This window comes from Pseudopodoces humilis, chromosome 20 (genome assembly GCF_049639895.1).
Source record: "Pseudopodoces humilis isolate 2021_Gansu_Grassland_sample_001 chromosome 20, ASM4963989v1, whole genome shotgun sequence".
Taxonomy (NCBI): Eukaryota; Metazoa; Chordata; class Aves; order Passeriformes; family Paridae; genus Pseudopodoces; species Pseudopodoces humilis.
Genome location: NC_142219.1, coordinates 13907407 through 13926065, shown reverse-complemented (window position 1 = coordinate 13926065; position 18659 = coordinate 13907407). Strand labels below are relative to the sequence as shown.

Below are 18659 nucleotides of genomic sequence, written 5' to 3'. Positions count from 1 at the left end.
TGGCTCACATTGGCCCAGGAGTGCCAAGATGGGCTCAGGTGTGCCCAGGTTTTCCCAGATATGCTCATGATTGCCGAGGCGTGCCCAGGTGTGCCCAGATATGCCATGGGGTGCCAAGGCATGCCCAGGTGTGACTGGGAGTGTCTGGGTGTCCACAGGTGACCCCACATGTTCCCAGAGGTGCCCAGGTGTGCCCCAGTGTTCCCAGGTGTGCCCAGGTTGGCCCACATGTCCCCAGGAGTGCCAAGATGGGCCCAGGTGTGCCCAGGTGTTCCCAGATAAGCCCAGGATTGCCAAGGTGTGCCCAGGTGTTCCCAGATAAGCCCAGGATTGCCAAGGTGTGCCCAGGTGTTCCCAGGAGCACCCAGGTGTGCCCGGCTGTGCCTAGGTGAGCCCATGTGGGCCCAGTTGTGCTTAGGTGCACCCAGGTTTGCCCACATGTGCCCAGGAGTTCCCAGGTAGGCCCAGGTGTGCTCAGGAGTGCCCAGAGGTGCCCAGGAGTTCCCAGGAGTTCCCAGATGAGTCTGGTTGTGCCCAGGTGTGACCTCAGGTATTCCCAGTGGTGCCCAGGTGAGCCTACGTGTGCCCAGAGGTGCCCAGGTGTGACCAGGTATGCCTGGGTGTGCCCATGTTGGCCCACATGTGTCCAGGAATGCTCAGGTGGGACCAGAGGTTCCCAGGAGAGCCCAGGAGTGCCCAGGAGTGCCCAGCTGTGCCCAGGAGAGACCACGTGTACCCAGAGGTGTTTAGGTGTGTTCAGGAGTGCCCAAGTGTTCCCAGTGGTGCCCAGATGTGCTCAGGTGTGTCTATGTGTGCCCAGGTATGCCCACATGTTCCAAGGTGTGCCCAAATGGGCCCAGATGTGCCCAGGTTGGCTCAGATATGCCCAGGTGTGCCTAGTTTTCTAAAGGAGTGCCCAAGTGTGCCCAGCTGGGCCCAGATGTTCCCCATATGTGCCCAGATGTGCCCTGGTGTACCAAGGTGTGCCCAAATGGGCCCAGATGTGCTCAGGTGTGCCCAGGTTTGTCCTGGTGTTCTCAGGTGTTCCAGGGTAGGCCCATGTGTGCCTGGGAGTACCCAGGAGTGCCCAGATGCGCCCAGCTGTGCCCAGGAGAGACCACGTGTACCCAGAGGTGTTTAGGTGTGTTCAGGAGTGCCCAAGTGTTCCCAGTGGTGCCCAGATGTGCTCAGGTGTGTCTGTGTGTGCCCAGGTATGCTGAGGTGTGCCCAGATATGCCCACATGTTCCAAGGTGTGCCCAAATGGGCCCAGATGTGCCCAGGTTGGCTCAGATATGCCCAGGTGTGCCTAGGTTTCTAAAGGAGTGCCCAAGTGTGCCCAGCTGGGCCCAGATGTTCCCCATATGTGCCCAGATGTGCCCTGGTGTACCAAGGTGTGCCCAAATGGGCCCAGATGTGCTCAGGTGTGCCCAGGTTTGTCCTGGTGTTCTCAGGTGTTCCAGGGTGGGCCCATGTGTGCCCAGGTGTGCCCAGCTAGGCCCACATGTGCTCAGGTGTTCCCAGGTGTGCCTAGGTGTGCCCAGGTGGGCCCAGATGTGACCAGGCGTGCTTGGATATGCCCAGGTAGACCCGTATGCACCCAGGGGTGGAAAGGTGGACCCAGGCGTGCCTAAGAGTGCCCAGGTGTGCTCAGGTGTGCTCGGGATGGCTCAGATGGTCCCAGATTTGCGCAGGTGTGCCCAGATAGGTCCAGGTATGCCAGGGTGTGCCCAAATTGGCCTAGATGTTCTCAGGTGTGCCCAAGTGGTCCCAGGTGGGCCCAGGTGTGCACAGGTGGCCCCAGATGTGCCCGGGTGTTACAGGTGTAACTAGGAGTGCCCAGTTGTGCCCAGATGTGCCCAGGTGTGCCAAAGTGGGCCCAGGTGCTCCCAGGACTGCCATGGTGGGCCAAGGTGTGCCCAGGTAGGCCCAGATGTGCACATGTGTGCCCGATTGAGCCCAGGTGTGCCCAGGTGTCCCCAGGTGTGGCCAGATGTGCCCAGGTGTTCCCAGGAGTGCCCTGGCATGCCCCAGTGTGCCCTGGTCTGCCCTGGTGTGTCCTGGTGTGTTTGGGTGTGCCATGGTGTGCCAGGGTGTGCCTGGGTGTTCTTGGGTGTGCCCTGGTGTGCCCCCGTGTGCCCAGATGTGCTCAGGTGTGCCAGGTCTTTAGGGTTACTGTTTTCTACTGGTTTGGACAAGTTTATAGTGGGAGGGGGAAAAATGCGGAAAAAAGGTTTTAAAATTGAGGAGAAATGGGGAAAAAAGAGTTAAAAGTGTGAGAAAAGGAGTTAAAAATGGGGGGAAATGGGTTTGTGGTTACTGGTTTGTACTGGTTTATACTGGGAGGGTTGAAAATGGGGAAAACCAGAAAAACAATGCAAAAAAACGGTGAAATAATGGGAAAAAAAGGTTAAATATAAGGGAGAAACTGGGAAAAAAGGGATTAAAAATGGGGGAGAAATGGGGAAAATGGGAAGAAATAGGTTTTGGGGTTACTGGTTTGGACTAGTCCATACTGGGAGTGGGAAAATGGGGAAAAATGGGGAAAATGGGAAAAATGGGAAAAATGGGTTAAAAAGTTGGGGGAAAGGGTTAAAAATGGGGGGAAAGGGTTAAAAATGAGGAAAAATGGGGGGAATTGGGGCAATAGTATTTCTGGTTTGTACTGGTATGTACTGATTTATACTGGGAGGGGGGAAAATGGGGAAAAATGGCAAAAAATGGCATAAAACAGTGAACAAAAGAGTTAAAAATGGGGAAGAAAGTGTAGTAAAACATTTTAACAGAGTAAAAGCATGATATTTTAGTAAAAGTCTGTCTGCACAAGCCAGCCTTTGGTGTAAGTTATGATATTAAAGGTAGTGTCTTGAAACTCTCCTGAAGCCGTGAGAATGACAGAAAAACAATAGCCTTGTGTATTGAAGAAAGCATGTAAACCATATGTATTAACCAATAGAAGCTTCCTAAGCCTGCGGACCCTATAAAAGTGCACTAAAGATAGAAATAAACGACGTTCGCCATACTTCTGTGAAGACTCGGCTGAATAGTCTGAGCAGTTTCTCAATAAGAAAGTGTTAAAAATGGGGAAAAAAGAGTTTAAAATGGTGGAGAAATGTGGAAAATGGGCTAAGAAAAGGTTAAAAGAGGATTTAGGGTTACTGGTTTGAACTGGTTTAAACTGGTTTGGACCAGTTCAAACTGGTTTAGACTGGTTTGGACTGGTTCAGGCCAGTTTGAACCAGTTTGGACTGGTTTGAACCAGTTTGGACTGATTTGGACCAGTTGGGACCTGTTCAAACTGGTTTGAACCAGTTTTTACAGGTTTGAATGGGTTTGAACAGGTTCGGTCCCGTTTGAACTGGTTCAGATGGGCTTGATCCTGTTTAAACCAGTTTGAACCGGACTTCAAACCAGTATGAACTGGTTTTAACTCCCTTGAACTGGTTCAGACTGGTTTGAAGTGGTTTAAACTGGTTTGGACTGGTTTAAACCGGTTTTAACTGGTTTTGGTTGGTTTGAACCTATCTATTCTGGTTTATACTGGTCCATACTGGTTTCCTGGCTCGGGGGGGCATGTCCCCTCAGAGCAGGCATGGCCTCACAGGTCCTGTCCCCTCAGGCCCCGCCCCCTCCACAGCTTCCTGCCCAATTGCGTGGCAGCCTTGGAGCCCCACCCCCTCAGAAGGTTTTCTGCATCGTATCAGAATGCGACCGGAAATTCCTGACAGCCTCACAGGGTGGGTGGGAACTCCCAGAATTCTCAGGAAAATATGGGGAAATTTGGGGAAAATTGGGAGACTTCTGGGTGGTTTGGGGATTTTTTTTGGGGGGAGTTGGGGCAGGGTTGGGGTTTCAAGTCATTTTTTGGCTATTTTGGGTGTTAAGGTTCAGTGGAATTCCCGAAATTCCCAGAAATTTGACCGCAAATCTTCAAAAATCCCAAATTCTTGCCCACAATTCCCCAAACTCTTAGATTTTCACCTGGAATTCCCAAATTTCCCCCCCAGATTCCTAATTTTTTCCTGATTACCCCCCAAAAGTCCCAAAAACTCCTTGATTTTCACCCCAAACCCCCCATTTTCACAGATTTTCACTCGGAACTCCTGAATTTCACTCCAAAATCACCCATTTTTCCCAGATTTCCCCCCAAAAGTCCAAAATTTCCCCCTGAAATCCCCAGTTTTTCACCCCAAACCCACAATTTTTCCTGATTTTTACCCCAAATCCCCAAATTTTTCCCAACCCCCCCATTTTTCCCGATTCTCCCCAAAATCCCCAAATTTCCCTCCAAAACCCCCAATTTTTCCAGATTTCCCCCAGAACCCTCAATATTTCACTTGAAATCCCCAAATTTTCCCAGATATTCACCCAAAACTCCCAAATTTTCACCCCAAATACCCAGATTTCCCCCCAAACCTCCCCATTTTCCTCTGATGTTCCCCCAGAATTCCCAAATTTCCACCTGAAACTCCTGATTTTCCCCTTATCTCCTCAATTTCCCCCGAATTTTCCCCAAAACCCCCAAATTTCCCCCCAAAATTCCCAAATTTCCTCCCAAATCCCCAATTTTTCCCTCTGAAACTCCCAATATTTTTCCTGATCTCCCCGATTTCCCCCCCAAACCCTTCAAATTCCCAAAAAAATGTCCCCCAAACGCCCCAAAAATCAGGGTGGCGTGACACTGCAAATGGGGGCAGCGACCAGGGCCGGAGAGGCATGATGCATCAATGGGGGGCGGCGCCCAGGGCGGGGCAGCTTGACACAGGGATAGGGGAGGTGTGTGGGGCAGGGGCGGCTCCAGGAGGCCAGGACTACCTGGGTCCTGAGTTGGGGAAAAGGTCTACTCTGCTGGCAGGTGGCCCCGGGAGGCTGGGTCAACCCCAGTCTGGGGTCTGCAAACAGGTCTAACCTTGTGGCAGGCAGCCTTGTGATGCCAGGTCTATCTGGGTCTGGAGCCTGTGGAAAAGTCTACCCCAGTGGCGGTTGTAGTCAGGTGGTAAATAGGGAAATCTGGAGGGATTTCTCCCAGAGCACAGAATGGAGTCAGTTGGTAACATAGAAAACCCCGAATGTACTTCTGAATTTCTCACGGAGTATGGAATGGAGTCAGTGACAAACTTGGAAAACCCAGAGTGGATTTGTCCAGGAGTATGGAATGGAGCTGCATTGAGGGAAAACACAGAGTGGATTTCTCCCAGAGTACGGAATAGAGTCAGGCAGTAAATTATAAAACCCTGACTGGCTATTTCCCGGAGTACAGAATTCGGTGGATTGGGGTGAAAACTTGGACTGGATTTCTCCCAGAGTACGGAATGGAGTCAGTTGGTAGCATGGAAAACCTCAACTGTACTTTTGGATGCTTCCTGAAGTATGGAATTGAGTTGGTTGGAGGGAAAATCCAGACTGGACTTCTCCCAGAATAGAGTTAGGTGGTAAATTAGAAAGCCCAGATCAGATTTGTCCTGGAGTACGGGATGGCATCAGTCAGTAACTTCAGAAACCTGGTCTAGATTTCTCTGGAAGTACAGAATGGAGTCGGTTGGTGGGAAAAGCAGGACTGGCTTTCTCTCGGAGTATGGAATGGAATCATAGGCTGAGGTACTTGACAGGTACAGACTTCCTGGAACGCCTGATACCTGGGATAACCCCCCCCCCCCCCAAATGCATAATCCCTTCTTAATTCTTAACTTTTGTGGACTTCATGGTGCTCTTTCAGTGCTTCTTTCATCTTTTAGTGGAATCCATCCCATTGTTTCTGTTGTCTCACTGATAGCTGCATCTTATCAGCAGACCCACAGCTTGTTTGTAAAGACAAACCCGTCATTCCTCTCAATTTTATCCTTGCCCTCACTGTCCTTTTGTCTCACACACACACACACACACACACACACACGCACACACTCTCAGAGACCATTCTGGATTCATTTCTGGTTGGATTGCCTGGGTTTTGTTTGGTTTTGTTATTGCTTTGTTTCCTTGCTGTGCCTGAAGTATCCAGGCAGGAGCAGAGTGACTCTTGCCAAGGAACTTTGTGCTGCTGGTGCTTAATATTAAATCTGATTTTTTCTGCTCCCTTGCCGGGGATTTTTTAAGCACTCTCAAGCCTTTGTTCGTGACAGGGTGAAGGAGCCCTGGCCCAGGCTCTGGTCCTAGGGGACACAGGGATGCTGCTGGGGGGTCCCTGTCCCCCTGTCCCACCCCCACAGCTCCGGCCCCCTCTGGTAGAGGCTGTGGCGCCGGGGATGGGGGGACCCGGGGGGACAGGGGACCCCACTGTGCACGAGCAGCGTTGGACATCTCTGGGGGGAACTGTGATGGGGGGCCGGGGCGAAGTGACCTCCCCAGTGACCTCACAGAGTGTCCTGTGATGTCACACAGAAACCTGTGATGTCACAGCCCACTCTGGGATGTCACACAATCCTTTTGTGATGTCACACAGCCAACTGTGATGTCATAGCATGCTCAGTGATGTCACACTGCACCCCTGCGATGTCACAGCCAACTCTGGGATGTTGTCATGTGATGTCATACAGCTGTACAGTGATGTCACAGAAGACTGTGATGCAACAAAGTCACCCTGTGATGTTGCAGTCTGTCCTGCAACATACATACTGCTCTATGATGTCACAGAGCTACCCTCTATGATAGCAGTGTCTGCTCTATGGGCTCACACTCTCCTCTTTTATGTCACTGCCAGGTCTGTGATGTCATAACCACATCAGTGATGCCACACAACACTCTCTGTGATGTCATACAGACACCCTGTAATGTTACAGCACACATTTTAACCTGACAGATCCATGATGTCATAGAGCCATGCCATGATGTCACAGCCTGCTCTGTGATGTCACAGAATCCCCTGTATGATGCCGTAGCTGCTCAGTGACCTCACACAACAAACTCTGTGATGTCACAACCCCATCTGTGACCTCACACAACCCACTCTGAGCTGTCACACAGACGGGGCGGGGGGGGAAGCCAAAACAGTTCAAGGAAAAAGAAACAAATCCCTGAGAAGATTCCCGGTACAGCCTCCAGGCTAGGGGAAGAGAAGGGAAAAAATTTTTTTGCTTCAAGCTATGAAAAAAAACCCCAAAATCCAACAAAACAGAATAGCCTCCCTGTCCACACTGTTGGGAGCACAGAGAGAGAGAGAGAGCGAGAGCGAGAGAGAGAGAGAGAGAGAGCGAGCTTGTGCAGGAGCCCAAGGCACCCCACCCCTCCCAGGTCCATCTTAAAGCTACAGCACTTGTCTTCTGGGCATAAAGCAGACAATTGGGGATTAAAGCATCATCATAAAATCACCCCAAGACAGTACCAAATTCCCCAAAAAACAAGACACGTTGGAGGACGGTGCAATGAGTGGGGTTGCCTTGTGTGCTAGTCACCGTTTTCTGCCTTTCCTCCGATCACTCCTTACAAGGTGATTCCCTGTAGAAACGCATGGTGCCTAATCAGACTAGCAATCAGATGCAAGGCTCTGGGTGGAAAGTAAGTTGGCCAGAGTTAGAGAAAAGCAGCTTCTTGCATGTGAGCAAAAAAACCCCAGCTTTTTTCCAGAGCTGTGTGTGGGATGGGTGAAGGAGAATGGCAGTGCTAAGGCTGCCTGTACAGTGTGCTTGGGTTATAGGTGAGAGCTGGGTCTTCTGGGTGCAAAAGAGTGCAGAAGAGTACTTTGTGAAAAGCCTTTCTTCGGTCACAAGAAGCTTTTCTTGTCCTTCAGCATCTGATTTCTTTGCAGGCCTTAGTGAGGGAGTAACTGAGCCACAAATGGTCCTGTTTCCCCTGCAGAAGCTTTGCGTGGCCAGGCAGCAACCAGCCAGTGTTGGGGTGGGGGAAGCTCAACAACTTGGACAACACCTGCTTCCTAAGCTTTGTCCTGCAGCATTTGACATACACTCTGCCACTGGCTGGTGCTACTTACTCTCTGTAATAAATGGAACTGATTCGTGCTAACTAAATTGTAACTATTATTATTTTTGTTATATTTTGTTAATTGTTATTAAAGTTATTATTAGAAGCGATCAAAAGAATCAGTGTTACAAGGCAGATGTACTCCTTTATAGATGTTACATGTCAAAATCAAGGTACAGGATGTAGTTTGGAAGATAAGTGACGTCCCAAGATCAAAACGGCCTTGAGATGGACAAAATTAGAATGACTTTAGGCATTGGGCCTAAAAATCAGTAAATATCAGACTAATGAGTAGACTAACATAACACAACGCTTAGCATGCACGCGCAAACCTGTAAGGTTATCCAAAGGACGACGAGGAAGAGGAGAAGCCTTTGCCAAAAGACCACCAAAAGAAGACTGAAGACCCCCTAACAACAAGTGAGGCATGCGCTGCGAAGAAAAGTGATGTAAAGTCAGAAAAATCGGAAATAGGAGGAAACTTACAGGAAACATTAATGAATATGTATAAGCATACAATATATAAGTTCAGATTGAAGAGCCGGTATCTTAGTTTCTATCACCAGCTTCAGAAGGTGTTACTTTATTTCCCCACTCATCTTTTCAACTTGACCAGAACACTGGGTATGGAGGGGGGTATGGAGGTTCCACTGGATCCTTAAAGCAGTCATAACTCCTTTAAGAATTTTTCTTGTAAAATGAGTTTTCTTGAGTCTATTGCTTCCACAATCTCATCTCTTGGAATTCTTTGTTCCAAAAATACTTTAATACTTGTAGTCTTGTAGTTGCTGAAATGCCTAGAAATGCTTCTGGCCACCCTGTTAACCAATATACTATTACCAGAAGATATTTAAATCTTGCCACTTGGGGCATTCCAGTAAAATCCACCTGGCATCTCTGGAAGGGATGTACTGCCCAAGAGGTTTAGCAAGGAGATCCATGCACAGCAAAACTGTTTGTACTCCAGCAAATGAAGTCTTAGGATGTAAACCCTCATCCATCCTCCTCTGTTTGACCCCTTCATTTAGCCAAATTCTTGGTCTTAATTCCTGTGTCATTAGGAAAATATGACAGGGAAGTGTAGATCCTCCTTGGCTTCTTGAGCTGATCAGCTTGAAACCTCATCTAATGCCACAAACAGGAACAGACAAGCGGACATCCCCCACTGTCACCTTCGGGGCAAGGGGCACAGGTGGCCTCCAGGTGCATTTGGGCCCCTGTGCCTGCAGACCCCAGTGCCCAGAGGTGCCCGGCAGCTCCCGCAGGCTGCAGAACCTCCACGCCACCCCCGACAGCCACAAGTGTCCGTCCTCGTCCCGGCGGAGCTGGCAGTGCTTGGAATCCTGGCCGGAGCTCGGCTGTGGAGCCACCACTGGGCTCAGCAGGGTAGGGACTCCCCGGGAGCCCCCAAACCCCTCCTGCCCCACGGGTGCCCGTGGCAGCCCCAGGGCTGTGCCCGTCCCTGTGTCACTGTCCCCGTAGCTGCCAGGGCTGTGTTTCCCTCACGGGGATGGGGCCCTGCATAGTCCCGGCCCCCCAAAGCCCCGGGGGTGCCGTGGGGGTCTCACCTGGACGCAGACACTCAGCAGGGAACTGCCCAAGGCCTGGGGGCTGCAGCACAGCAGGGACAGCCCCGGAGCACTCCCGGCCACCTCCAGCTCACAGCCAACTCAGTGCCGCCAAGGGCAGAGATGGCTGTGGTCCCCCTCGGGGACACCCCAGGACCCCCTGTGCCCACCTCTCACCACGGTGTCCCCAAGCCCCACGGGTCCCAGGGTGCCCAGGGGCCGGGATGGGGACCTGCCTCTCCCGGGGGGATTCTGTCACCTCCTACTGCTCCACTGAGAGACGAGACTTCAAAGGAGGGGTGAAAAAAGTAGCCTAAGCAAGGAACTTTAGCATAAATAAATAAAAGCACAAGCAAAAAGAAGCTGAAGTCCAAGTTGAAGTCATTGAAGTCCAAGCAAAAAAGGGGTTGAAGTCATTTATTGAATTCACTGAAGTCATTGAAGTAATTTATTGTTTTCAAAGTTTAGCTCATATACTGTTGCAGCCACAAGCAGTGACAGCCCCAAGCAAAAATTTCTCACCAGTTACAGAATCAGCCTATTGTTCGTGTTACTTGGCAGCCTTACAAAACTACATAATCTTAAAGACCTTGATATATGCATGTCTGTACTTTTCCAGCTCTTCCGTGGTTACCTATCCCACAGTCTGTACCTGACCAAGGCCAGAACATCAAGCTGTTGTGCTCTCTGTTCCATCTCCCATTTGTTTTCACATAAGGTTCAGTAGTGCAACATGGATGCCTTGATTCCATGAGGTTCTGTAGTGTCACAATGATCTTGGTTCTGTGGCCTTGCTGTGTAACAATGGACCCGTAGTTCTGTGAGGTTCCGTAGTGTCACCATGGTCTCTTTGGTTCCACATGGCCTTGCTGTGCCACAATGGCTCCTTGGTTCCATGAGGTTCCGTACTCTCGACAATGATCTCCTTGGTTCCGCAGTGGAACCCTTGGTTCCATAAGGCACCTGGCCTCCCACAGCCTTTCAGAGACTCTTTTCCCCCTCAAGGACCCTCACAGCCCCAGGCGCGGGGCTCCTCCCAAAGGAGAAGGGGTCGGGCCCTGCTCGTTCTCCTTTTATTTCAGTCCCTTCACAGCCATGAGTAAAGAAAGGGTGAATGGAGCCTTTCGCCAGCGTTTCCCTCGGGGTTCATTGCGGGCTGAAGCTCTGTGCTGGCGCTGGCCCCAGCGCCAACATCCCTGCAGCCCCCAAGGCCTTTACTGTCCCCCCGAGTCCCGCCCGGCTCTGGCAGCAGCAGCAGCAGCCACAGCGCAGCGGGCGCCGGCCCGGCCCAGCCGGGGCTCCCGGCCAGGAGCAGCAGCAGCACTGGCCCTTCCCACCTGCTCCTGCCTCGGCTTCCCAGGGCTTTTTCCAGGGCAATTCTGAAGTACAGCAACAACATGGTCATCCTGGATCCTTAGCATTGCTTTGCACCTCGTTTCTGTAGTGCCCTGCCAACTGTGCTAAGTGACATGGTTGGTCATGTCACTTAGCACAGGTGAATGATGAGGAGGGGGAAAAACTTAAACCAAACCACCCCTGAAAAGCCACATCAGGTGGCACCATACAAAATCAATCAGAAACTAGTGTGGGATTCTATTAAAAGCTGGAATTTTATATAGGGGGAAAAAAAAAATCATCCCTTGTTTGTCAAATCCTTGAGTTTTTTTGCTGTGATTCTAGTTCTGGGATGCAATAAGCCTTGCTGCAAGGATAGGTGTTCCTTCTCACAAAGGCACTGACACACCTGACTGGAGAGCACAGACATGTGTTGGTGCCTTTTCTGCCCAGGGGAGGTAAAGGCCAGGACCTTTCTGTCCTCACACCTTTTGTGTGGGAGCAATCCCTGGACATGTTCAGATTTGGGAGCTGGGCGCACGAAGGAGGAGGGCAGTGCCTTCCCTTCCTTGGGGAGGAAAATACCCAAGCCCAGGGTTGGTGGGACAGATGTCGGGCTGCCCAGGGGAGGTAAAGGCCAGTGCCACCTTTCTGCAGTGCTCCACAGTCTCTCCAGTGCTCTCAGGGTCCTCCTCAGGGCTCCCAGTGCTTCTTCCATTGCTCCCTGTCTCCTGCACTGCTCCCAGTGCCCCTTCCAGTGCTCTCAAGTGTGCCTCACTGCTCTTCAGTGCCCCCTGTTCCAGTGCTCCCCAGTCTCTCCACTTGGATGTTGGCACCTCGCTGGGCAGTGACATCCAAGCAGGCATTAGTGATCCCATGGGTGATCATTGCTCCCCAGGCACCTCTCCCTCTTGGTTCCTTATCACCTGTGCCAGGAAATGCACTCTGGAGATCTCCTAGATGTCTGGATTCTCCTCCTGTCAGGTACTGAAGGAGGGTGGGGAGCTTGGAGGCTGGCACAGGTCCCCCAGAGGACCAGGGCTTGTGAAGGAACCTCATCTACCTGTCCCTCCTGAAGAGCAGGTAGCTGCAAACATGGTACCCACCTTGGCCTATCTGCTGCTCGGTCCCACTCTGAGCAGGAAGTAAGAGGCAAACTCACCTCCTCACCTTCCTGAAGAGCCCATGTCCCCCCATGAGGCCCCACTCCCCATCCCAGGCCCTGTGGTCCCAGCATGGTCCCAGCCATTAGGCAGCTTCATCACCAGGCCTAGGCCACTCAGTGCAGGTGGGAAGAGAGGTATTTATTTTGTATCCACAGGTGGACCTCAGCAGGGGAGCGACCTCCCAGCCCCATCACCAGCAGCCACTACTGCAGACACAGCTCCAGCCCCAGCCCTTCATGCGCTGGTCCAGCACCTGGAGCTGAGGTGAGAGGGGGGGAGAGAGAGAGAGAGAGAGAGAGAGGCGGGCAGAAGGCAGAGCATTTCTGCAGGATTAGCTCAGGCCACCTGGGATCAGATCATATCAAGGTGTCCATGGAGATGCATCTGGTGATTTCCCAGCCCATGAGAAAGTCCCTGGTGCAGCTGAGGCAAAGCCAGGTTGGGCTGAGACCTTGGGTGTACCATACACGTGTCCCCCCTCAGGAAAAGGTGGTGTGGGGTAGGACTCTGCCAGGGAAGGACATGCTCTCAGGTTTGGGAAGGGGATGGCCTGCCATCAAAGTCCCTCTGTCTTCAGCCAGGACTTTTCTGTCCCACATGGGAAGCCGATGCTGGGTGTCCAGGTGTGTATCAGGGGAGTCCAGCCCAAAGGCAGCCTCCAGGTCCCGCTTCTGTCCCCCGGGGCTGCCTCAGTGGAGGGACGTGGGGAATTCCATCCCTTCGGAGTTACCTGCAGAACTGCCTCTGCTGCTCCTGCCGCCGCCGGTTGTTCTCAGCCAAAAACATGAAGATGTTCCTCTGTGTCTGATGTGGCTCCAGCCCACGGAGCACCTGGATGGCTCGTGAGGAAAGGTGTCTGCAACAACAGGGAATTGTCATCCCTTGGAGAGCTGCCAGCTGCCTCTCCCCTTGCCCCACCCTGCGCCCACACAGTCCCACATCCACCCACCTGGTACCAGGCTGGAATCTCTCTGACATTTTCTCTGTGGGGAGGGGGGTTCCAGCCCTTCCCCACCTCATAGTGACCCCCTTTCTTGGGGGCTGGGATGGACGGTGGGGAGCCCAAGCACCTCCAACACCGAATACCTGCCAAGGAGGGGACACTCTCAGCACACCAGAGGTGCCACTTCCCAGAGGACCCCTGGAAATGTGGAAGCCAGAATTAAAACTCCTCATAATATTTCATAGCACAAGAAAAGCCTAGAAAACACATTCTTCATAATTTTTTGTTATTATTGATGGATTTTTATTTTTGTATGTTTGTTTTGGATTTTCTCTAGGAACACTCTGAGCCCAGCTCAGCAGCAGTTACACCTCTTGGTAACTGGTGACACCTGAGGTGGGCCAAGACAAGCTCTTCCTTCCATAACTGCTCTTCACCATCTCCAAGGTACAATCTATCTGCTGACATTACAATGCACCTCCCTAGGCTGCCAGTGACATCACAAGGTGGCACTCCCCCATCACTGGGACACCCTGTGGTGACAACTAGGGGTTACTGGGCACTGCCTGTAACTTCAGTCAGGGTTGGGGGGTTGTTCTGGTGGGTGTGAGGGCTTTTATGGGAGAGCCCTCAGGGACAGGCAGGGCAGGGGCTGATTGGAGAGGAATTTGGGGAGCAAGATGGAGGGGTGCTGCATGATCAGCATCAGCAAGAAGCAGAGTTGCTTGTTCCCCACACTACTGCAGCTCTCCACCAAAGGTGACAGTTTTGGGAACCCCCCAGGAGCCAGAAGGAGGGTTGGACAGGGCTGGGGCTGCTGTGAGGGTCCCATGGGCACAGCACGTGCCCCTTCCAAGGTGTGGGAGCTGTGACCTCTCAAGGTTCCAGCTCTTATGAGTGGTCTGACAGCTCCTACTGGGCTCTCAGGAGCCAGCTGGATTTTGGGTTGCCATCTTTTTTGGGGGGTTGGATGACCACAGCCCTAGTTCTGAGCTCTTTCCATACCCCCAGTTCTGCGCCAGCCCTGCTTGGGGAGTAGAAGGAGGCAGAACCAGGGGCACAGACCAGTCCAGGCTCTTTCTCAGCCCCATTTATCACTCTATAGAGCTCCCCAAAATGCCACGAGTGCAACCTGATGCCTCTTTCTGGTACTTTCCAGAGGTGGTGGCCATCTGGGATGTCGTGTCTGCCTACATCCTAGGACAGATGAAGCTGGACAAGGTTGGCTGGTATCTTGGACCCCTGTGATCCCCCTCCCCGAGCATCATGGCACCACCCTGAGAGAAATCATCCTAGTGTTCCTTGATCTGCCAGGGGTGGAGAGACCTAGCAGAGCGATACAAGATCCTGCTGTGTCCATGCCAAGGATCATCTCTGGGAATCTCTCCCTGGGTTGGAATTTCTTGGGTTCTTCTTTAGTCAAGGAATTTTTGTGAATATTTTGAAGAGGGAAAGTAAAAACAATTGAGAACATGGATTTTCCCCACAGTTTTCACATTTCCTTTTGTAAGAGACAGGATTAGAACGTCTTGAGACATCTTGCACTTGTACTGCCAGTGTCTGGTGGGAGGGGCAGGCCAGGATTTATGTAGGTGAAGCAGTGCTCTGTCCTGCCCCCAGCTCCCCAGCAGGGTTGTCAATCACAGCACCTGGGAGGAGTGTTAACCTGACCTCTAGTTGACGAGCAACCAGCAGTCTCACCTGGGGCACGGGCCCACAAAGGCCCAAGGGCTTAAAACAGGCTGACCATAAGGTAGCCAGTATGTGGACCCTGCCTTGTCTAGGACTCTGGTGGGGAACCCAGGAGCTATATGTGTGTTTTGCTGTACCTTTTCTGCCTCTGTCTCTCCTTCTAATCCTCTTTTCACGGAAACTTTTGGGTAAATGCTAAATAAATGCTAAGTAATGGGATGATAAATGATCTTATGTTGAATTTGTTAGTGTATCATCCTTTTCCAAAGTTTCCTTAATTTTCTATATTTTTGCTTTTTGCATGTTTTGTTTTTTAACCTCTTGAGAATAGCTGGTGGGGATTTCTCCTTTGCACCAGCCAGAGTAAAGGAAACTTGACTTTAACCCCTGGATACAAGGGTCTGGGATATGACAGCTATTTCAACAGTTTTGTCTTCTTCCTGGGCAGGGTGTTCTTGTCCCAGGTCTTGGGACCTTTGCTGTGGTCCATGAGGAAATCAATGGCACAGAAGAGGTGTATGTGGTTCGAAGACCCGTGTTCCAGCTGGACATGGACATGTCTTGTCTACGGGAGCTGGTGTTCCCAACAGTGATGATGCCTGGTGAGAAGAGATCCAGCTCCACATTTGCAGGGACTGTGTGCCCTCTGCTTTTTGGGGGAGGGGGAATCACCTTGGAGTTGGAGTGTAGCTTGAATTGCCCCCAGACCAAAGCTGTCTTTCTGGAATTTTGCCATGAATCTCACATGGAGATTTGCTCAGCCATGATAGTGAGAATGCTCTCCTCTTTGCAGGTGACATCGAGATCATGCCACTGGATTACTGGTGGCTGTCCCAGACCAATTCCCTCCCACCTGATGTGGTGAGGGGCTGTGTGGAGGAGACCATTCTCTTGTACTCCTTCCAGCTGAAGGACAGGCAGTACCCCGCCTTCGCCTTTGAGAATGTTGGCATCCTGTCCTGCCAGGACAATGTCCTGTGCATGCAGTTCCACTGCAGCTGCATTGCAGGATTGGAGAGTCGGGAAACCTGGGTGGCTCTGCTGCTCACGGTGAGCTGAATCTGGGGACATTGAGGTGCTGGAGAGTGTCCAGAGAAGGACAGAGAGGCTGGGAAAGGGTCTGAAGCACAAGTCACATAAGGAGCAGCTGTGGGGGCTGAGCCTGAAGAAAAGGAGGCTTAGGGGGGGACTTTCTGCATCTACATGAAGGGAGGATAAAGCCAGGTTGGGGCCAGCCTGTTCTCCCAGATAACAAAAGACAAATTGCACCAGGAGATGTTTAGGTGGGATTTTAGGGAAAATTTCTTCACGTAAGAGGTTGCCCACCCCTGACACAGGCTGCCCAGGGAAGTGGTGAGCTCATCATCCCTGGAGAGATTTAAGAGACATGTTGGCCTCCAATGGTTCTGCAACCTTATTGGGTCTTTGATTCCATGATGCTCACAAATGAGGTTTGGGAATAAGAGTTTGGAGAAGTGGCTCCTATAGGAGACAGGTCTGTTTCCTCCATGGAAACCTCCTGACAGCTCCCTGTCACTCTGCAGAGTCTGAGTGTGCCGGGTTCTGGTGTCAACGATGGAGTCACCACTGCTCAGGGGGTGCAGGCTGCACAAACCTACATTTTCCCCAGGTGAGTGCATTTCCTTGGTGATTTTCTGGTTCCTTTGTTGCCTGCAGAGTGTGGGGTCTGCCATTCCTCAAGCCTGTGATATCATTTGCTTCTGGAGTTTGCCTCACTTATTCTTGTGGGTCCCTTCTAATTCATGATGTTGCAATTCTGTGATTCTAGGTTTCAGCTTGCTGTGTCTGAGGCTTTTTCCACCCAACATATAAAGGGTGCAGAGAAACACAGGGTCAGAACAGGTATGGAATGGGTTCTTGCTGCTTTGTCACACATGGGGTGATCACATCCTGTGACCACACAACCTCACAGGCTGCTCGCAAGAGCTTCCTCCTTTCCCAGGGGAACAAGAACATCCTGGAAAGTTTTCCCTCCCTGTGCTGCCATACCAGAGGTCAGGCACGAGGAAGCAAGAGCCAGGGCCAAAGCCACCTGCCAGGTGAAACTCTTATGGGAACAGATTGGAGGGATCCTTGCACCCTGGGTGAAATCCCTCTCAGACACTTGGACTGTGTAGCAACTCAGGAAGGTCCAGGGGAACAGCTCTAGCTCCCCACTTCTCCTGAACACCTGTGGAATTTGTCCCCAGCCCAGACAGGTTCCCTATCTGCCCCACACTCATGCTGATGACTGCTGGTATTTCTGCAGTGTACTCACCCTATACCCAGCCAACTCTCTAAGGATGAGGGAAGCAGGTGGGCAGGAGTTAGCTCCTTCAGCCAGGTCTGACATCACACTTCTGGCTTCTGAGAACTGCCAGAGAGCACTGCAGGTATGTGCCAGATGGATGAGACCTGAAGGAAGCCCCTCAAAATCTGAGCTTAATCATGCCTGACACCTCCAGGAGGTCTGGCAGCTGTCTGCAGAATGGGAACATGGGAATTCCCTCTGGAGAGAACAGAAGGTGGAATGGGCAGCGTGGGAAGCCTGGGCTGCTGGGGAGGACCAACAGATGCTGCAGGTAGGGTCAGAGACCCTCTGTGTCAGGTCACCCAGGCTGCCCATAAAACCCCCTTGGGACAGGGGTACAGGGGGTGTAATTGGAGGTCAGGGGAAACACAAAGGACTGATGAGGCTTGGGACAGGTCTATTGGAGAGGTTGGATGTTTCTGGAGGGTTTAGGGTGTCCCAGGGGGATTTTGTGAGACCGTGGGCTAGTTTGGGGGTAGTCCCTGAGGACTGGGGAGACTCTTAGGACCACAGGAGATGGGAGTCCCTGGGGACCCAGATTGAGAGAGGGTTCTCAGATGGTGTTAAGGTGTCCTAGGGGTTCAAGGGGACTCTTAGGACTCAAGGGAATGGGCATCTATGGGGTGCAGTTGGGGGTCACACAGATACAGGGCAGGGATTTGCCTACATGTCTCCAAGGGAGAGCTCTGGGGGGAAAGGGCAGCCATCAGCCATGGTGGAGTGACAAGTCTCCTGGCTTCCACATTTCCAGGGGTCCTCTGGGAAGTGGCACCTCTGGTGTGCTGAGAGTGTCCCCTCCTTGGCAGGTATTCGGTGTTGGAGGTGCTTGGGCTCCCCACCGTCCATCCCAGCCCCCAAGAAAGGGGGTCACTATGAGGTGGGGAAGGGCTGGAACCCCCCTCCCCACAGAGAAAATGTCAGAGAGATTCCAGCCTGGTACCAGGTGGGTGGATGTGGGACTGTGTGGGCGCAGGGTGGGGCAAGGGGAGAGGCAGCTGGCAGCTCTCCAAGGGATGACAATTCCCTGTTGTTGCAGACACCTTTCCTCACGAGCCATCCAGGTGCTCCGTGGGCTGGAGCCACATCAGACACAGAGGAACATCTTCATGTTTTTGGCTGAGAACAACCGGCGGCGGCAGGAGCAGCAGAGGCAGTTCTGCAGGTAACTCCGAAGGGATGGAATTCCCCACGTCCCTCCACTGAGGCAGCCCCGGGGGACAGAAGCGGGACCTGGAGGCTGCCTTTGGGCTGGACTCCCCTGATACACACCTGGACACCCAGCATCGGCTTCCCATGTGGGACAGAAAAGTCCTGGCTGAAGACAGAGGGACTTTGATGGCAGGCCATCCCCTTCCCAAACCTGAGAGCATGTCCTTCCCTGGCAGAGTCCTACCCCACACCACCTTTTCCTGAGGGGGGACACGTGTATGGTACACCCAAGGTCTCAGCCCAACCTGGCTTTGCCTCAGCTGCACCAGGGACTTTCTCATGGGCTGGGAAATCACCAGATGCATCTCCATGGACACCTTGATATGATCTGATCCCAGGTGGCCTGAGCTAATCCTGCAGAAATGCTCTGCCTTCTGCCCGCCTCTCTCTCTCTCTCTCTCTCTCTCCCCCCCTCTCACCTCAGCTCCAGGTGCTGGACCAGCGCATGAAGGGCTGGGGCTGGAGCTGTGTCTGCAGTAGTGGCTGCTGGTGATGGGGCTGGGAGGTCGCTCCCCTGCTGAGG

The 18659-nt window shown here is 52.2% G+C and overlaps 1 protein-coding gene across 1 annotated transcript; it reads left to right on the top strand.

The window, feature by feature from the left end:
* Positions 1-13604: 13604 nt before the first annotated feature.
* LOC148182777 (coiled-coil domain-containing protein 81-like) lies at positions 13605-18455 on the top strand. Its single transcript, XM_088065193.1, has 10 exons — positions 13605-13683; positions 14084-14145; positions 15065-15218; positions 15410-15666; positions 16161-16246; positions 16406-16479; positions 16562-16676; positions 16886-17009; positions 17734-17804; positions 17964-18455. The coding sequence occupies exons 1-10, from the start codon at positions 13605-13607 to the stop codon at positions 18091-18093; spliced, it is 1152 nt and encodes a 383-aa protein (XP_087921319.1). The 3' UTR covers positions 18094-18455.
* Positions 18456-18659: the final 204 nt, after the last annotated feature.

Excerpts from the sequence above, each read along its gene's own strand:
- LOC148182777 (XM_088065193.1), top strand. The coding sequence starts at position 13,605 with ATGGAGGGGTGCTGCATGATCAGCATCAGCAAGAAGCAGAGTTGCTTG. Across the intron at positions 15,219-15,409 it reads CCCAACAGTGATGATGCCTG|GTGACATCGAGATCATGCCA; the intron begins GTGAGAAGAGAT and ends TCCTCTTTGCAG. Across the intron at positions 17,805-17,963 it reads AGAAAGGGGGTCACTATGAG|ACACCTTTCCTCACGAGCCA; the intron begins GTGGGGAAGGGC and ends CTGTTGTTGCAG.